We start from the raw sequence: 17,392 nt of genomic DNA, 5'->3' as shown, positions 1-17,392 counted from the left end.
GGGGAGGCAATGTACAGTTTCCCTGAGATCCTGGAAGGATGTCTGAGATGAAAACAGGTCCCAGATGGAAAAGTAATTTTGAAGTGACCAAGACCCTGTACATTCCTAGATAATCCACATTTATGTGCATGCACAGAAGCTAGACCACCTTCTGTATTTATTCCACAAGCTTATTAATGTTGAGTTGGCTATGCATTTAACTGAAAGCACGTGCAGTCTCTCTCTTTGCTGATGAAGCCCTGGGCAGTTTGTATATCCTTGCTTATTTCCTTTCCAGCCTCTATCTGCATGTCCAGCATTTAGAAGACAGCCAGTGCTGGAGGTGATTCATTATCCAGAACAGAAACAGAATGAAAAAAAATTGATATTAAAAGAAGATATAAGAAAAGATCTAAAGTTTATTGCATTCATAAATTCTAGAATGGATTTAAAAAATTGACTATTAAGGAAACAAAGCATATTTGCAACAACAGTAACAAATAATGCAAGAAGAGATATTATAAACCAGACAATAGAGAACTGATAGATTGGTAAAGTTTTGTACAGAGAGAGAGAAATAGAAAAAGACAGAAGTAGTACAAAATAAGAAAAAATATTTTTCTTTAAGTATACTATGAAATTCTAACAGACAGTTGATGAGAAGCATTTTTGCACACTTGGCTTTACATTCCCTTCTTGTACAACATTTCCATACACATGTGTGCACGTGCACAGAGGCACACACACATGCTCCTCACATGCTTTCAACACTTGATCATCCACCATGCATCTGCATGAGAATGAGGCTACATGAAGTCAGCAGCCTTGATTCTGGACCCTGACTGACATTCCCTCCAGCTACTTTGAGAATAAAATAGAAGCAAGAATGGGTTTTGTAAAACAAGTGTTCATTCATGCAAACAAATTCAATATTGAGACTGTGCCTACAACATACCATCATTCAACATGAGATCCAGCATAGCTTCAGAAGTAAAACGTGCCACAGGATACTAGGACACTTTGAATCTAAGCACTGACTTTCTTCCTGCTTCCCGAGAGGCTGTAAACCTTCACTTTAAAAGTGACCAGTGACTTTGGACATTAATGTCACACACACACTCTGCACACTTGATTGTCTATAAAGTTCAGCAAATAGCTGTGTGCCCAACTATGAATTAGCTGCTGAAGTTCTTTTCAGAGACAGGACTGAATTTCAAGAATATGCACTGACTGTGACTAGAGGCGTGGGAGGACAACATTCCCAAAAAAGAGATTTGAAATCAGCCTTTAACCTAAATTAATTTAAAATCCCCAAATCCCAAACTGGAGAGACAGGGGAAAAAAAAAAAAAAAAAAAAAAAAAAAAAAAAAAAAAAAAAAAAAAAAGTTCAGCTTCTTGCAGTTCTCTGCCTCATGAATAATAAATATAACTGTGAACTGTGAACACATATACACACAAAAACATCACTTAAATACTTAAAATATTAAGAGTTCCAGAATGGAGATTTCGTGCACAATCTGGATTAGCCTTTGCTGTAGAGATGCTTTCTAATTCAGCTTTTAATTGCACGGACATTCGTGAGTAGATTGCAGGTGCAGTACCGTTTGTTGACTGCAGAGGACCAGGGCATTCTGCCTGCCGTTTCCCGGAGAGCAGAACAGAGGGCTTTTCGGGGCAGAGATATTCTCCTGTTCTTCTCATTTATCCCTATCGCAGATCCATCCCTGTTTCATTCTTCACTCCTCCTCCCAGACCTAGTTATGTATCGAGTTTCCCTCTCAATCCGTCTCTTTTTCCTGCTTTAGCTTTTCACTCCTCTGTCACTGAGCTTGCCATCCCCACAAGCTCACCAGTTCACTATTATTTCCACAGTTTATTTTCTGGTATTTTCTTACATTGTATTCTGTAAACTAATCCCCCCTTTGTTCTTGTTTATCTCCCTTCATTTCTCACCTTTTTTCCCAGATTTTTCCTACTGAGAAGCAGACTGCTACAGCTCAACACAACCTTTTCTCCTTCTCATGCTTTCCATAGCTAACTGGGTCAACACTAATAAATAACCAGGGAATTCTTAAACCCTGGGATCAAATGACATGGCACCACGTATCCATATGAGTTAGCCCAGTAAAAACACAAGCCTCGACCATACCACCTATTGGAAACACCCCATTGGTCTGTGCTGACCTTCTGTGCTGACCCCTTCCCCTGGAAGGGGTATGGGAGGCTAATACGGGACAAAGCCCAGGCTAAGGATCATGCTCAGATGAAGACAGTGTATTTCTTAGCCCTGTGCTATGCACCCACTTTGCTTGCTGATATACAGATTATCCCCAGTCCTGAACCCCGGTTTGTTCCTATCTGTGCCCCTTCCCATCCCATCTCCAGCCTCCTTTTTCATCTCTGCTTTCCTAAGTTTTCCCCAGCTATCTCTTTTCACCTTCTGCTGTAGTCTCACAGTGGGATCTCCTGACAATCCATGAAAGCACAGGGAAGACAACCTCCTTACTTTAGTCTCAGGTATCCAGGCTCCAATTTTTTCTGGTCTTTCCCAGGGCAGCGCTGTAATGGCAGATGTAGCTGGTGTCTCTGCCACAGCTTTCCCGGTGAGAATCGAGTCACTGGGTAGCCTGGTTTGGAAATCTGCATCTCTAGTGAGCGTGTGAGCACTGCCATTTTCCCAAGGCTTTTAATTGGCCACTTTGGGGCAGATTTTCCCCAAGATAGCAAAAAGGTTTGAAAAAGATCTTCACCTCCTGTCAGCTGTTAGTATCATGCTGTAAAGCATGGGGACAGGAGAGCTTTGCAAAGCATCTCATTTGACTCAGTTCAAGCCACCCCACTTCTCCTCCGAGTTCCTCTCAGGAACAGATAAACAGCTCCAGCTGAAATTTTCCAGAAATGATTTAAAAAAATTGAGCAGAGCACAGGCACCCAAGTTTGTTAATTTCAGACAAACCATATGCAGATTATCAAGCTGAACAGGATTTTATTGTAGGAAGTCTCAAGCAACCTTTATAATTGCCAGTGCTAAGGGTTCCTATTAAACTGAAATCTCCCTTCCTCACAGGGGCGCTGTGAGCATTAATTTGTTAATGACTGCACAATGATTTGGTGATGAAAAGGGCCGTATTAACATGAAGCATTATAGTCCCCACAATGCAAGCTTGCCTGCTTTCATTACTCATTACGTACAGGGACATACATATTATGGAAAGGGGATGGGGAGATAATAAACTTGAGAGTCTTTTCAAAGGACTCCGACAACATGTTTACAGTGCTCACAGAATGGGTAATAGGAATATTCTGGAGAGCTCTGTTTAAATAGCAGAATTCATGGAGTGAAATGTAATTATGTGTATGTATGTGTCTGCACAAATCCTGTGTCCAAACACACATGTGAACACACACATACACACTCTCATCTATTTTCCTGTCCTTTATTAACCTCCAGTTTATATGCAGTGTTCAATCTACCACCTGAAACTCTCACCAGCACTACTTTAATAACAAAAAGCCTGCAAAAACAGATACCTTTTATAGCAGTTATACCTTTTGTTGCTTACACTGACTACGATCCAGTACTAAGATCCTTTGGATGTGAATAGTTTTTCATTTTTCTCCTCAGCCAACCTTCTTGATTCTAACTAAAGCAAGAGGAAAAAAAAAAAAAAAAAAAAGATAGAAAAAAGAAACCCTGATTCACACATTAATTCAGGGACCAGTCTTGAAAATGTTCACAGGAGTAATCCTTCTTCAGATGAATAATCCCTCTGACCACAGCAGACTAATTAACAATAATGCAGATTAAATGTTTCAGGACTGGACCTGCACCCCGATGCTCAGGTTTTCATTCAGAGTACCGTGGATATCTGTCCCCCTCCTTTTGTTGTCTGTATCAGAGGTCCCCACTGCAGCTCTCAGTTATTTCATTTGGTTATGCAGCTAACAGCCCCCACCACATCTGCCTGCACTCTTTGGAAAGCCTACCAAGCTGAGGTAAACAATCCCATTTGAGCGGGACTTCATGGGGTTGAGGCATGTAATAAGGCTGAGAGCTGCATCTGCAGATTGTGATTACAGCATGCATTCTCGCTCTTAATAGTTTCATGTTTTATTAGGAAAACTGCAGTATAATAAGCCAGCAGTGAATCTGGGAGTACATGGGCTGATTTAGCTACCTAGGTCTAAAGGAGGATAAATTTCTCTTTAGAAGCATAATTCACACACACGTTATTTACTTGGAAGAAGAGTGGCCTCCCATTTCTTTGCTATCATTTGGCGAACAGTGGCTCCGTGTGCTCTGTGCCCAGAGTTTTGACGCTGAGCAGAAGCATCCCCCTCTGGCAACCTTTCGCCCTGTTCCTGCCTTTCTTCTTTACCTGCTTGTTTCCTGGAGAATGAAGATATTCGGGACTGATGTATTACTATTCCTCCCTTTCCTGCATCAAACAGTGTTCATTAAAAACTTGCTGCTAGCAAGGGCCTGATCCAGCCCTCCTGGAAGTCATTGGAAAGCTGTCTATTGACGTCATGGGGACGAGGAGCATATTAATGCATGCGAGTACCTTTGCTAATGCGGGCAGTCCTGTTAACAACCCCGAAGTTGTTCACAGGATTAACAGCAATCAATCAAGCCCTTTGAAAGGAACATTAAAAGCCAAAGCCCGGTGCTGCAAAAACCCTTCTTGCAGGAGGTGCGAGCAGACCTGGGCTGGTCCCGGGGCACCGAGCTGCTACAGGCTGGGCAATGTCAATGCATTTCCCAGAGGTGCTGATTTGAGTCGTGTGCTTACAAGGAAGAAAGGATCGCTATTAACCTACCCCAAAAACACAGCATGTGTGTTCCCAAAAAGAGATACTAACCAGAGTGAGGAGTGAAAGCAAATAAGGTTTGTAGATAGGCTTGGTAGGAGGGTGTGTTTTTTTTTTTTTTTTTCCTGCAAGTAAACACACTGAGAAGAAAATAATAATGTAAGAAGAGGGGGTGGGGAGAGAGGGGAGAAGTGCTTCATTTTAGTTCCAAGCAGATAAATGATTTTTACTCTCAGGGAGAGACAGAAGCTTGTTTCAAAATACCTTATCCTTACAAAATTCCAGTGGACTCTCCTGTTTATGGACTGTTGAACTGGACCCAGAGTGATTACACTGGGAACATTTCTCACTTGGGAACTGTTCGGCAAAGGCTGGTTTATAGATAACAATTCCACACTTCTTTCTCCTGTATCTGCTTAAAATCCAGTGCAGCCCCTTGTACATGTGTAAAGGTGCTTATGGAGTAGAGCTAATTTTCATCCACAGCAGCAGCTGTGTTCATCCCGGAGCCCTTGTAGCAATATTTGTGTCCATATTATTTCATCCTGCCACCCCTCACAGCTGTGCCTGTGCACCAGGGGGCTGCACTTGAACAGCATCCATTTCTAAATGACTGTACTGACAGCTCTGTTCAAACAGGGTGCAGACCAGCTCAAAGTTTTAGAAAATAAGGATTGTTATGAAAAGGGTACCCTCAGAGAGCAACAAAACACCTCTTTTCACTGCCATGTTCATCTAATTGGCTTTCACTTGGGATAAGCCCTAACTGCAGTCAGAGTGGCCTGCTCATGGACAAGGTGTTAACAGAGCTGTCCCCATACAGATCCGTGCTGGGTGCTGTTTCACTTTACACGACAGTGGCTATTCCTTCCTTCAAAAAAAAAAAGAAGGTTTTACAAGCGTTCTTCCACTGAGCCTTTCTCGCTCCATTGTGAGTGCAGTTTTAAGGTTCAGAAAAAGTATTTTTAATGTCCTGGTGCAGACTGGGGGGTGCTGGAAGATTTTGTTTTATGTAGGCTTTCTTGTTGTTGCCATTCTTTTATCACAGTCCAAGGCACAAGGAAAGATCTGAAAGCAGGTGAGTCACAGTGCTGGGAATTAGGGAGAGGGGCTGTCTGAAGGGCTTTACCCTCCCGCAGCTCCCAGGCTGACAGATCTCGTCTTTAGCCCTTAAACGCCGTAAGTAAATGTATGGGAAGGGAAGACAGACAGATCCCCCCCTTAGACCCCAATAAATCGCATGTCTGCTCAGACGGCAGACAACGCGCGGAGCCTGCCACCAGCCCGGCATCAGCCGTCTGACAGCAGCTGCCTCCCCATTAGTGCCGAAAGAAATTGAAAAGAGCCCGAAAAGGCAGAGAGAGCTGCCGGGGGACTCTGCGCGGGCGTCGCGCCCAGGTGCGGATCCCGGGGAATAAAAGGGGACCAGCGGCTCCTGGGACCGCGCCCGTCCCCGCCCCGCTGCCCCCACAGCCGCTCTCGCCCAGGGGAGGGGCGCAGCCCGGCACCCCTTCCGAGCCCCAGATCGGTTCGTGCTCACCTCCTGCTTTGAGACGGGGAGGGCTCACAGTCTCAGGAGTTGCTGCGATAGTACGATAGCCGAGCTACATACACTGGGACCCTCTTTTTTTTTTTTTTTTTTTTTTTTTTTTTTGGAGGGGGGGAGGGGGGGAGACGGTCGGGGAGGTGGAGAGAAAGGGGGGAGAAAGAGATCGTGGGGGGACAGGGAAGTAGTACAGTAGGTTGCTGCTCCATTATTAAAGCAAAACTCAAATAAAGTGAAAGCTGACTCTGCTGCTACAAACAGAGCGTTGCCCAGTTCTTTTTTTTCTTTCTTTTTTTTTTTTTTCCTACTCATTATTTTTAAACAAAAATAAAAATAAATTCCAGTCAATAAAACTCGAACGCCGCGAATTGTAACTGATAACCTCCCTCCTCCGTGGCTGCCCCTTCCTTTTACAGCCGCACGTGCTCCCTATGCCCTGCCCGGAGCTCTCGGGGGACTGCCGGCCGGAGGGGTCCCGCTCCCAGCTCGGCCCCAGGGGCCGCCACCGCTTCTGCCGCGGGGAGCAGCCGGCGGCGCCGGGAACAATGGCCCGGAGCCCCCGCGGTGCCTGAAGGCGGCCTGGGGCGGGCGTGGGGCTGGGGGATTGCGACCAGCGCGGCGGTAGTGGGAATAACCTGTCACCGGGGAGCTGCACCCGGAGCGCGGGTCTTGGGGGGGTTCAAGCCAGGTAACTCGCAGGCTGCTCCCGGCTCACTTGCTGGTGCTTCTCCGAGCTTCATCCCTGCCCGGCTCGCACGGGAAAGCCGGGGGGAGAAAAAGGCAGGGAAATTGCTCTGAGCACACGCAGTGCCTTGTTTTGTTACCGTCCGGATTATTGTTATTATTATTTGGGAGACAAGGGAGAGTTGTGTCCTTAATCCGAGCCTCCCTGCCCTCCCCACCCCTGGATGCTAAGAAAGGAGAGCTGATTTCATTTCCACCATACAGTACACTTTGTCTGGAGAGCATTGTCCGGACAAGCAACTCCTGATCCCTGATGACTACAAAATACGATTTATGTTTCCATCAGAGAGAGACAGAATATCCTGATGGCTTGAAAGTCGGGCAAGAAAATCTTATCTAATCAATCCCTTTCCAATACACACATGCACACACACACAGGAGATAACACCCACACTGACTGTACGTAAAATAAATATCGGCAGCATGAAAATTAATGGTCATCTCGCTATTTTTCTCTCTCTCTAAAGACCTACAGCAATACAGTTTGCGCCTTTCCTAGCCTGATGTCATCATAGGCAGTATAATTTTAAAAATAAGAGCATAAAGAGCATGCATTTTTTTTTAGATGCAACAAGAACAGATATAGTAAAGAGAGCTTGTAACATCACAACCACAACAACAATAGCAAAAGCAACCTCTGAGACTGAGGATTCGTCCGTATCTCAACTGCTTTTATTATCAACTGCAAATTCATAATAAGAGTAAATAATAAATAAGACACAGCATCATAATAGGAAGAAGTCAGAACACCTTGGGTTTGTGTTTTTTTTTCCCTCTTAAATGAAAGGCAGATTTCCCGATGATCACTGAAATTATAACGACAGCGATTGATCGGAGGACTTGCAAAAGAAAAGGAAAAAAAAATCATCATCATTGGTCCTAAAAACGCAACCGTTCCCCTTTGCTCACTTGGCACAATAGAAATTGACTGTCTCTCAAAGAGCCATGCGCCTAGTGCTATTTATAGCCGGGGGCTGTGTTGGAAGATACCATTGAGCTTCTCCCAGGCAGACAGACGGGGGGGCTGGTTGGATGGGAGGAGGGGGTTTAGGCAGAGTAGAGGCAAAAGCAATCCCCCACCCCCAGCCTTCCTTCCCCGCACACACACACATCCACACACTCACACCCCACCCCCTAGTCTGGCTGGGAATTTGAACCGATCCAGCCTGTTTAAACGGAAAGGACACAGATCTTCAATGTAAAAAAAAAATCAGATCAGACCCAGAGAGAGAGAGAGACGGAGAGGGAGGAGTGTGTGTGTGTGCGAGTGTGTGTGTGTGTGTGTGAAAGAGGGAGAGGGAGAGCGAGAGAGAGGGAGAGAGAGGGAGAGAGAGAGAGAGAGAGAGGGAGAGAGAGAGAAAAGAAGAGGGGGAAAAAAAGGAAAGAAGATTTTCTCTATGTATATAAAGATGGCCACGTTAGCAAACGGACAACCAGACAATACCAGCCTGAGTAGCAATCACAGCAACCCCAGCACCAACGGGCATATGAACGGATTAAACCATAGTCCCGGAAACCCATCCACCATCCCAATGAAGGACCACGATGCCATTAAGCTCTTTATTGGGCAGATTCCCCGTAACCTGGACGAGAAAGACCTCAAACCGCTCTTCGAGGAGTTCGGGAAGATCTATGAACTGACGGTGCTGAAGGACAGGTTCACTGGCATGCACAAAGGTGAGTTACCTCCTGAACTTTCCCGGGAGAGATCGGGAGAAGAAGGCAGGTTCTCACTCCCTCTCTGGATCTCTCTTTCCTTTCGATTTCATTTTATTTCATTTTTGGCTGGCCGGGGGCGGAGGCGGCAGGCTTGGGGGGCAGGGAAAGAAATAATAGACCCTCCTAGAAAGAGAAGAGAGAGAAGCAGAGAAGGGGGTCAGCTGCCTTTGCCTTGTTTCTTAGTATTTTCATGTCTTTCCCCCTTTTAGAGGGGCAAGATGCTGCCACTTGCGAAAGCCGGAGAGTCCAGGCGAGAGCCGGAACGGGAGGCTGTGTTGGCAGGCAGCTGTCCACACGCTAGTGGTGCTGAAAAAGATTAAGAGGATTTCTTTATTTATCTTTGGGAGCTGCACATTTTCCACTCAAGGGTGTGTGTCCGTCTGTCTGCCCGCGTGTTCCCGCGGAGCTGGGAAGCCCCTATTTTACAACTGTTGTGTATCGGGCACTGGCACCTTTGCATTTTCTTCTTCTCTTTTATTTAATTATTTATTTACTTTTTTTCCTTTTCATTTTTAACTCTGTTAGGATTCTTACTTGTAGTCTGCTCCGAAACTGATGATAGAGGAGAGTGATTTGTCGGGGGTGTGCAGGGGGTGTTCATTTAGGTTTTGTTCAGCATGGGAACAGAGATATAAAAACAATTTAAAAATAAAAATAAAAACATCTCTGAAAGGGAAGAAAGTATAAAATCACAAAGTGAGTATGTGTTGGAGAGGGCAAGCCAGGAGGAGTGGGTTGCAGTTCAGTTCCAGAACGGAGAAGTCTCTGAGCAGGCACATTACTAACACTACTCTAGTGTGCCCAAAGTCCATCCCAGGAACTTTTTGGGTTTGCTTTCAAAACAGTAAGGACGTGCTCTCCATGCAGTGTCTTGCTCTCTCCAGCTTTGCCTGCTCCTTTCCCTGTTTAGTCTCTCCAGTGGTGCATTTCAGATTAGAGGATGCTACATTTTGGGATGGGGGGATGGAGTGTGTAGTGGCAGTGAAGATGCTCAGATCACTGGGTGGGAAAGTAGGACTCACATAGAGGAAGTTAAAGATCATTTGCATGGTAGCATAGCTTAGTAGTGGGAATGTAGCAAGCCACTTTATTAATTCAGGATCTGTATATATAATGCATGTGTGCGTGTGTATGTGCATGTATGTGTGTGTTTATTTCATAAGATATCTCGCTATTTAGGGGGAAAGAATAAAAAAGAAAAAAAAAAAAAAGATCAGAAGTGAGCAGGGTGTGACTCCAGACATAGTGCAGGAGGAAAAACGGTTGTGCAGGGAAACACGGGGCGAGTAGAAGTTGTATCTGTTATGAGAGAGGTTCAGTAGCAACCTCTACTCCAGCCGATTCATTCCTGGCAGGGAGAGTTACGGGGAACGGCATTAGTGGCTTCCCAGCTTTCCAGCTGCCATGGTGAGTTGTAAATCTTAAAACTTAACAGGATGTTTAAGAGGCATATCTTTCCCTTTCCCACTGACTCCCCTCCTCTCCACCTTTAGAAAATGCAAATTAAAATATACCCTGGCAGTTCAAAGTACCAGAGTCACACAGGGTACAGAAACATTCAGGGTTCGAGGATTGGAGACTCAGCACAAGTTATAGGGTATTGCCGGTTGCTCCAAACACCCTTCTCATATTTACAATGATCAGTCTGTCCCTTCTGAACCTAGCTTTCCTTTCAGACTAGCTGCCTAGAAGACACATCAAAGTCTGATGGACATCTTCTAAACATGACATCCAGTCTAGAATAGTTATTAATAATAACATTAAAATAATAGTACAAAGAATAGGGAAGGAAACGTCGGAAATGTCCTGGGAGATTTTGTCTAATAGATGAGGTATAGTGAGTAGCCAGTCAGCCCGTGTGTACGCATGTGTTTGCAAAAATTATCTAAGCTTTCCGTAAAATAAAAAACAACAGCAGTATAAGCTACACTGAAGAGAATCACTTATCACACAGCATAAGATAGATGAAATGTTTGAGATAACATCTAGGTAAAGGTTTTGGTGTTTTTCTTTCTTTTTTTTTTTTTTTTTTTTTTTTTTTTGTAAATGGGGATGTTTTTTTGATTTGTTGATGAGAATTAATTCTTTTGCTTTGTTCTACCTGAAACATACAATTAATCAACAGTAACTTTAATTTCTGTTTCATAGATGGGAATGTTGCTCAGTTTTGCTTTTACTGTATGCCTGTATTCATAAAGACAAACTCAGGAAGCAGGGGGGAGGGAGAGATAGAGAGAGAGGGATCATTTATCTTGCTTGGATATGTTTAACACATATTCCTGAACTAAACAAGATACTAACTTCATTTCCATTCATTTCATTTCTGTTTTAAAGCTGAAAAATAGGAAAAATTCCAGGTGGGATTTCTTGTTACACCGTGAAACCAAAAAGTGTGTGTTTGTCTTGAAAGAAACAGTCATTTTTAACACCCTAGAAGTTTTGGACTTTGGAATGAAAAATGATGATGTTGATTGTTATACCGTAGGTTAGATTTTGAGTGAAGCTTCAATAGACACTGAGTTGCCGACGCTTCAGAGATCGGTTTTATTTAGTAAATCTAAGAAGAGTTTGAACTCCTTTCTAGCAATGCCACTGATTTATTAGCTAATCCTGATAAAAATGTGCCTCTGGCTACCTGGAAAAAAAATTACTTTCTTGCCAGTAGTGATTAATTACTATTAAGTCAAAAGGCATGATGGAGCTTTGAAGGATGAAGATTGTGTTTGGCTTTTTAATTTTATTTTATTTTCTTTCATTTCATTTTTAATCTGTTTTCTTTTTCTTTCCCCTTCTCTAAATTCAGTCATGTGAAACATAGTATTCACTCAGATCTCCCTGTTTTGGCTTTGCTGGAGGCATAGGTGAAGAACTGCACAAAGACAGTCCAACTGGTTCTCAGGGGTAGGATGGCAATATGAAACTCCAAAATGCTTTCCGTAAGTGATGCATCATGTTTGTACATTAATTGATCCATCACTCTCAGTTGATAAAATTCCTTATCCAGAGGATGAAGCTGTGACAGTAATATACTTTGAGGGGTTAACAGTGGGCTTTAGTTTATTTAAGTGTACAGAAAGCAAATCTTGGGTGTGGAGAGGGAGAAGGTGGGTTTTTGTTTCAGGAAGGGAAGAGAAGGGAATTAGCGTAGAGTAAAAACATAGCAACCGGAGTCATTTCAGGTGTAAGTCCACTGAAATGAGAGCATGGGATGTGTACGATTCAAAATATTATGAAGGGATCCTATGGTGAGGCTTCTGTATATCAGAAGGAAATTGAAAATTAAGAACCTGAAGATAAACTACATAACTATCCCTCTTTGCCAAAAGAAAAAAACAAACAAACAAACAAAAAAAAAACCCAAACAAACTGTTAGAAAGGGACAGCGAAGTCCTAGGTGCTCTCACCAGGAGTCTTGTCTGATGCCATGCCAGGTACCAGGGAAGAGGCAGGGGAGCACAATACTCTTGCAGACACACAAATGTAGAAGAGGGTATAGGGGATGCAGCATGTGAGGAAATGTGGAAAAGAATTGCTAGCTCTCTGAGAAAAGAATCTTTCATGGCAACTAGCATTGGTGCTACATATTCCCCCCATCCTCGCTTCTCTCCACACAGGGCAGAAACACACTTCTGCTATGGCACTTTGCTCTAGGGTTGGGAAGAGGCTGTGTGCTAAGATCTGCAGGTAGAGATCTACCGGGGAGAGCTGACCCACCCACGCGCTCACACACACGCACGCGCACGCATGGAGTTAACTAATCACACTCGAACAATTTAGCAAGCCATTCATTCATAACTTCCCCCCTTCTTATCTAGCAGTGGTGTATGCTTAAAGGCTGAGTTACTGGGAGACATAAAGGTTAGTGCTCTCAGGACAGCCATATTATAATGCATTATCTTTGAAGTCATTTAAGGCCAATTTAAATGGTATTTAGTATAATATTTATGAATTAATGTAATCTAAATATAGGACTGTCCCCGTAGGTTTAAACAGCCTTTTCTACTGAAGCATGCTTGTAACCAAGGTCTGAAATGTGTTTTAATTTAAAACACACAGGTCTCCATAATATTCTATTTGGGAAGTCGGAAGAAATCAGCATTGCACACTTAACTGAGATTTACTGAAACATGCGAGTGAGCGCACTTAAAAGAGTGGAGACAGCATACAGTAAGGAAGAAAGCGTCTTTCATGGACCTGAGAGCTGCAATATTCTTTCCAGCCTTGTTTAGAGAGGGGTAAACACAAACCCCTCAAAAACTTCCCCAGCATCCACTATTGCAGTCCTGTGGCTGGTATAGTGTACCTGCCTGACCTGATAAGTATTCAATGCAGCTAGAAAAATGCAGTAGGAAAAGAATAGTTTAGTTCTTTTACCACTATACCTTCTCAAAAGTATAAATAATTTTGGAATTTGAAGTACCTAGGAGGTAGGTAAACAAGGCTTCCATTCATTATATTGTTATGTTTGATTACAAAGAAAGATGATAGAAAGATTAAAACCTTGTTAAGTCTAAGGATGTTTATAAATGTTTTGGATACCGCAGAAATTCAGAAGTGCAATGAAGATGTGCATTCAATTAATATACAAATATACATATATACAAATATATTTGTATAAATGTATGAATTTGTGTGTGTATAAATACAGGGAAAAAAATGATGTATACACATTCATACATATTGCCTTTGAGAAATGGAAATTTAGCTGAAAAGAAACACAACGCAATACAGGTGCTGAATAAACTCCTCCATAATTGAAGCATAAGGCTTGCCTGGCTGAAAGAAATGCATACAGCATTTAGTATGGTAGTAAACCAAACAAGTTTTAGGGAGGTAAATGCACAAATAAACTGGAATAAAACAGAAGGGACTTTATGCCTAAAGAACAACTCCTTAAAATAATCAAAATGCAACTCAAGAGAGAGAGGAAAAATCCCTCTGTACATTATAATCTCCCATACAGATGAGCTTATATGCATATTTGATAACGTCAAATGGATAGCCTAGATTGCTTCATAAATTAGAAGGCTACATGTTAACTCTTTTTTTTCAGGAATCTGGACATGGATTTTGGTTTCTAGAAGCAGCTGCAGCCAGTTATGATGCTGTTGTTACGGTTGTGTCAGCATTTCCAGTACAAACTCCAATTTTCTGGGATCTCTCGCTTGGGTGTTAAGTTTTGCACCGAAAGCTGTTCTTCAGCTAGCCACACTACCATATCAACTAATCATCCTCACAAGAATGCACTTATTTTAAAGTTATAGAACACAGAAATTAAAGTTTGTGTTTCGGGAGCTTTTGTTCCTTCTCTTATCTTTCTCTAAGTTAGTCTTACATTTCCAGCACATTTATAGATGCTTCTGTCCCTCAATATCTACACATGCCAATGCCTTTGGGCATTTTAGGGAAGGAAATAAAACGTATTCTTTTTTTTGTTGTTTTGTTTTTCCTCTAAAAAAGACCGCAATAGTTTCGATTTCCAAACATCATAGTATTTACTTTATCAAAATAAGGTTTTAATTAGATGGTGAATCAGGAATTTACTTATTTCTGAAGAATCACAACAGAAACAGAATACCATTTGTTTTTGATTTATCTTATTTTATTTTTTCTCTGTGTTCATCCAGAAAATACTGGGAATGTCAGCATTAAAGTAGCGGAAAAAATTGACGATCCGTGCCACCTTGGATGAAAAAGGTGGTCTATTTCATCCCGTACCCTGCTTCTACCAGTAACCAATACAACAGACAGGGCTGCCTTTAGCAAGGGATTCAAGTTGTACCATACAATAAAAGTGAGGCATCTGATGGAATAGTCTTTCAAAGGAAGTTTTCAGAGACTATCTGGAAATTTTGCCTGGGTGAAGAGTGAGTCAACTTGCAGAGAGTGTCTTGTGCTCAACAGGAAGGAGGATTGCATCTGCCAAAGATGGAGGTGAGAAGGGCACAGGATTTCCAATGCATGTAGCAAAGATCAAGGGGCAGAAGTAGCCAGATGACCAAGGAGGGTCTCCCCTGGCCTTCAGAGATGGAAAAGCTCAGCCACAGCTTTTAGCAAGATGTCAGAGTGTTTTTTATCATGCATACTCTGTGCACATGCATACCAGCCGCACTGACCCGACAGACCAGAACAACACTAAAGGAGCTGTTACCGTCCCTCCCGTCAATCAAGTGTGAACCCAGGCGGGTTTATGTGACAGGCGGTAATGGCTGCAAGGGAGAAAAAGTGGGGAAGACAATTGAAGCTGTTGGGCCAGGTACCTGCATTTAAAATAGAGAGAAAAGTATCCAATGCCCAAAGACTTGTGTTGGCATGGACTATAGGTTTACAACAATATTCAATGACAGCAGACTGCAGGGCTCAGTATGAACTTTCCATCATGTGTTGTCACATTAGTGCACTGTGTTTGCACTAACCAAGTGAGATTTTAAGTGAGCTAAGCCAAATCCTGGCCTTAATGAAGCTGGTGTTTCATTAATCGCAGCATTTTTTTTCAGGAGAAAGCAGAGACCCCATTTCTGCTGTCTGGGTAGAAGTTCATGAGAGCTTCGCTATCGCATCAGTAGGTTCACATTTGTAAACCGTGTGTCCCTTTCCTGTTAAAACTGAGGGTTGTTTATTATGTAGGAAAACCACACTTGCAGCAAACGCAACCAGCTTCTGTGCCTGATAGCTTGTGTCCGAACTTAGCTTTCCTTCAGTGAGTGAAACTAGAACTTAAATGAAGCTGAGGAACTGAAAAAAGCCTGACCCCTGCATCATTTCTCACTTGCTTAACTGTTCCACTAATGCCTATATGACTGTTGCTGGGGCTTGTCATGATCATCTGATCCTTGTATATTAAAATCTGCAGCAGAAAGAGTAAACGAAAGAGAAATGAAAAGCAGAAAATGATATCCATGACAAGGGTAAATTATAGTTTTTCTTCCACTACCACTTCCTTGACTGATCTGGAGCATTTTTATAGAGACCTTTCTCCCTCTGTAACTCCTCAGGATGCATTGTTGCATTTTGGGGACTGCAGGATTTCTTGCATCACTCTATATATGCCTCATCACATGAAGTGGACTGAAGTCAGGATGGCACCGCAGATACTGCATTTATTTGCTTTTGTCAGTGTGAGCCATGTCCTGAATACACACACAGGTGAATGCAGCTTTTAATGTGTATTCATTATATCCACATGATATCCCCTCGAAGGTAGAGAGGGCTTATTATTGTCATTCCTTAAAATAAAGATGGATGAGAGCTCTAAACCTCTCAAATAAAGTGTCTGACGATACATACTGGCTAAAAATAAATCATATACAGCCATCTATTCCATGTAAATGAATGGCAAGACATATAGATATAGACATTGTGTTAAGTTTGTCAAGCAGAAGCAGCCAAAAATATTGATCAAGGCAAGGGGGGAAAATTGATAATGAACTGGACTCCAAGAAGACTTTAATTGACAGTGACTTCTGTGAACCAGCTTTGGACAGTATATATAAACTGACCACGATGTAACTTTATTGCAATGCACTCTCCTTTAATTAATTGTCACCTTTGTTAAGACTGGCTACAGATCAAAGGTTTAAAGATACTTAGCAGGTTCTTAGTACCAAACCCTTCAAATGCATTAGAAATATCCGACAGCTCAGCCAATGAGGCATGCAGATTTCGATCTACCTCACCCTTATCTGTTTACTTGTCCCTTCTTTGTTGAACATAATCTTTGTTTAATATTAACTATTTCATAGATGGCTTTGTTGGCAGTGTTTGTGTTCCTAGGGATGTGTATCATCAGAGAGATGTGCCATCTCTGTTAGGTCCGCCAGAATATTTTGCCACCAGAAACTTGCTTACAGCTTGAGACACCAAGGTGCCGTACAGGAAGAGTTCATAACACAGACTACTTTTTCTCCTTTCTGTTACTGAGATTTGTAATTTCTGATTTTAATCTGGTAGATATAATGAAGTATAGTTTGCTTGAACGATGCCCCCAAGAATTAACTTTTGCGTGAAGTTGTGTTTTCAGATGGATACAAATGCATCTGCTGCATTTGTATATCATATGCATGTGCAAGCATTTGTTATATGCGTATGTTAATGAAAACATGCATTCAATAGAGACACATATACATTAAGGCTGACATATGCCTCTAAATAATTCCTATCTAAAAGACAGTACCGAGATTATATTCTTTTATGAAAGTGACAGGTGACTTAACAGCCTATTCCTGGAATTATATGCAGAGTTTAATATGATATGTAGTTGTTTGTTCATTATACTAATTTAATGATACAGTCACACTTAATTAATCCATGTCTGGTTTATTTGTACATTGTGTCTGAGTCTCCAAAATATTTCTGCGGCAACCCAGCTGAGTTCCCAGTATGCTGGGGCAGATAACTCTGGACACGAAGCTTCTTCAAACAGAATAAAAATGGAGCTTTGCAGACAGAGTTGGTCTGATGAGATCTGACTGCATATTTGGCCTGCTTCTAACTCAAATGCCTGTGTACATGATGCACGAAGACTGTCTATGCACGCATGTATAGAAAGGGCAGACTTACATTTGTGATATTTCTCTCCTTTTCAGTCCCTA

At 42.4% G+C, this 17,392-nt stretch overlaps 1 protein-coding gene across 10 annotated transcripts in view; it reads left to right on the top strand.

Moving 5' to 3' along the window:
* Positions 1-8,186: 8,186 nt before the first annotated feature.
* CELF4 (CUGBP Elav-like family member 4) overlaps positions 8,187-17,392 on the top strand; it is a 715,804-nt gene continuing 706,598 nt past the window's right edge. For all 10 annotated transcript variants that reach the window (XR_008203252.1, XM_052670670.1, XM_052670666.1 and 7 more), the window contains exon 1: positions 8,187-8,759. Coding sequence is in view for 9 of the 10 variants with exons in the window: in XM_052670670.1 (XP_052526630.1) it covers positions 8,480-8,759 (280 nt within the window). In the remaining variant the exon portion in view is untranslated. The remainder of the gene's footprint in view (positions 8,760-17,392) is intronic.

This window comes from Tympanuchus pallidicinctus, unplaced genomic scaffold (genome assembly GCF_026119805.1).
Source record: "Tympanuchus pallidicinctus isolate F22 unplaced genomic scaffold, pur_lepc_1.0 scaffold9, whole genome shotgun sequence".
NCBI lineage: Eukaryota > Metazoa > Chordata > Aves > Galliformes > Phasianidae > Tympanuchus > Tympanuchus pallidicinctus.
The sequence above is the reverse complement of the archived record's forward strand: the minus strand, read 5'-3'. Positions and strand labels throughout refer to the sequence as shown.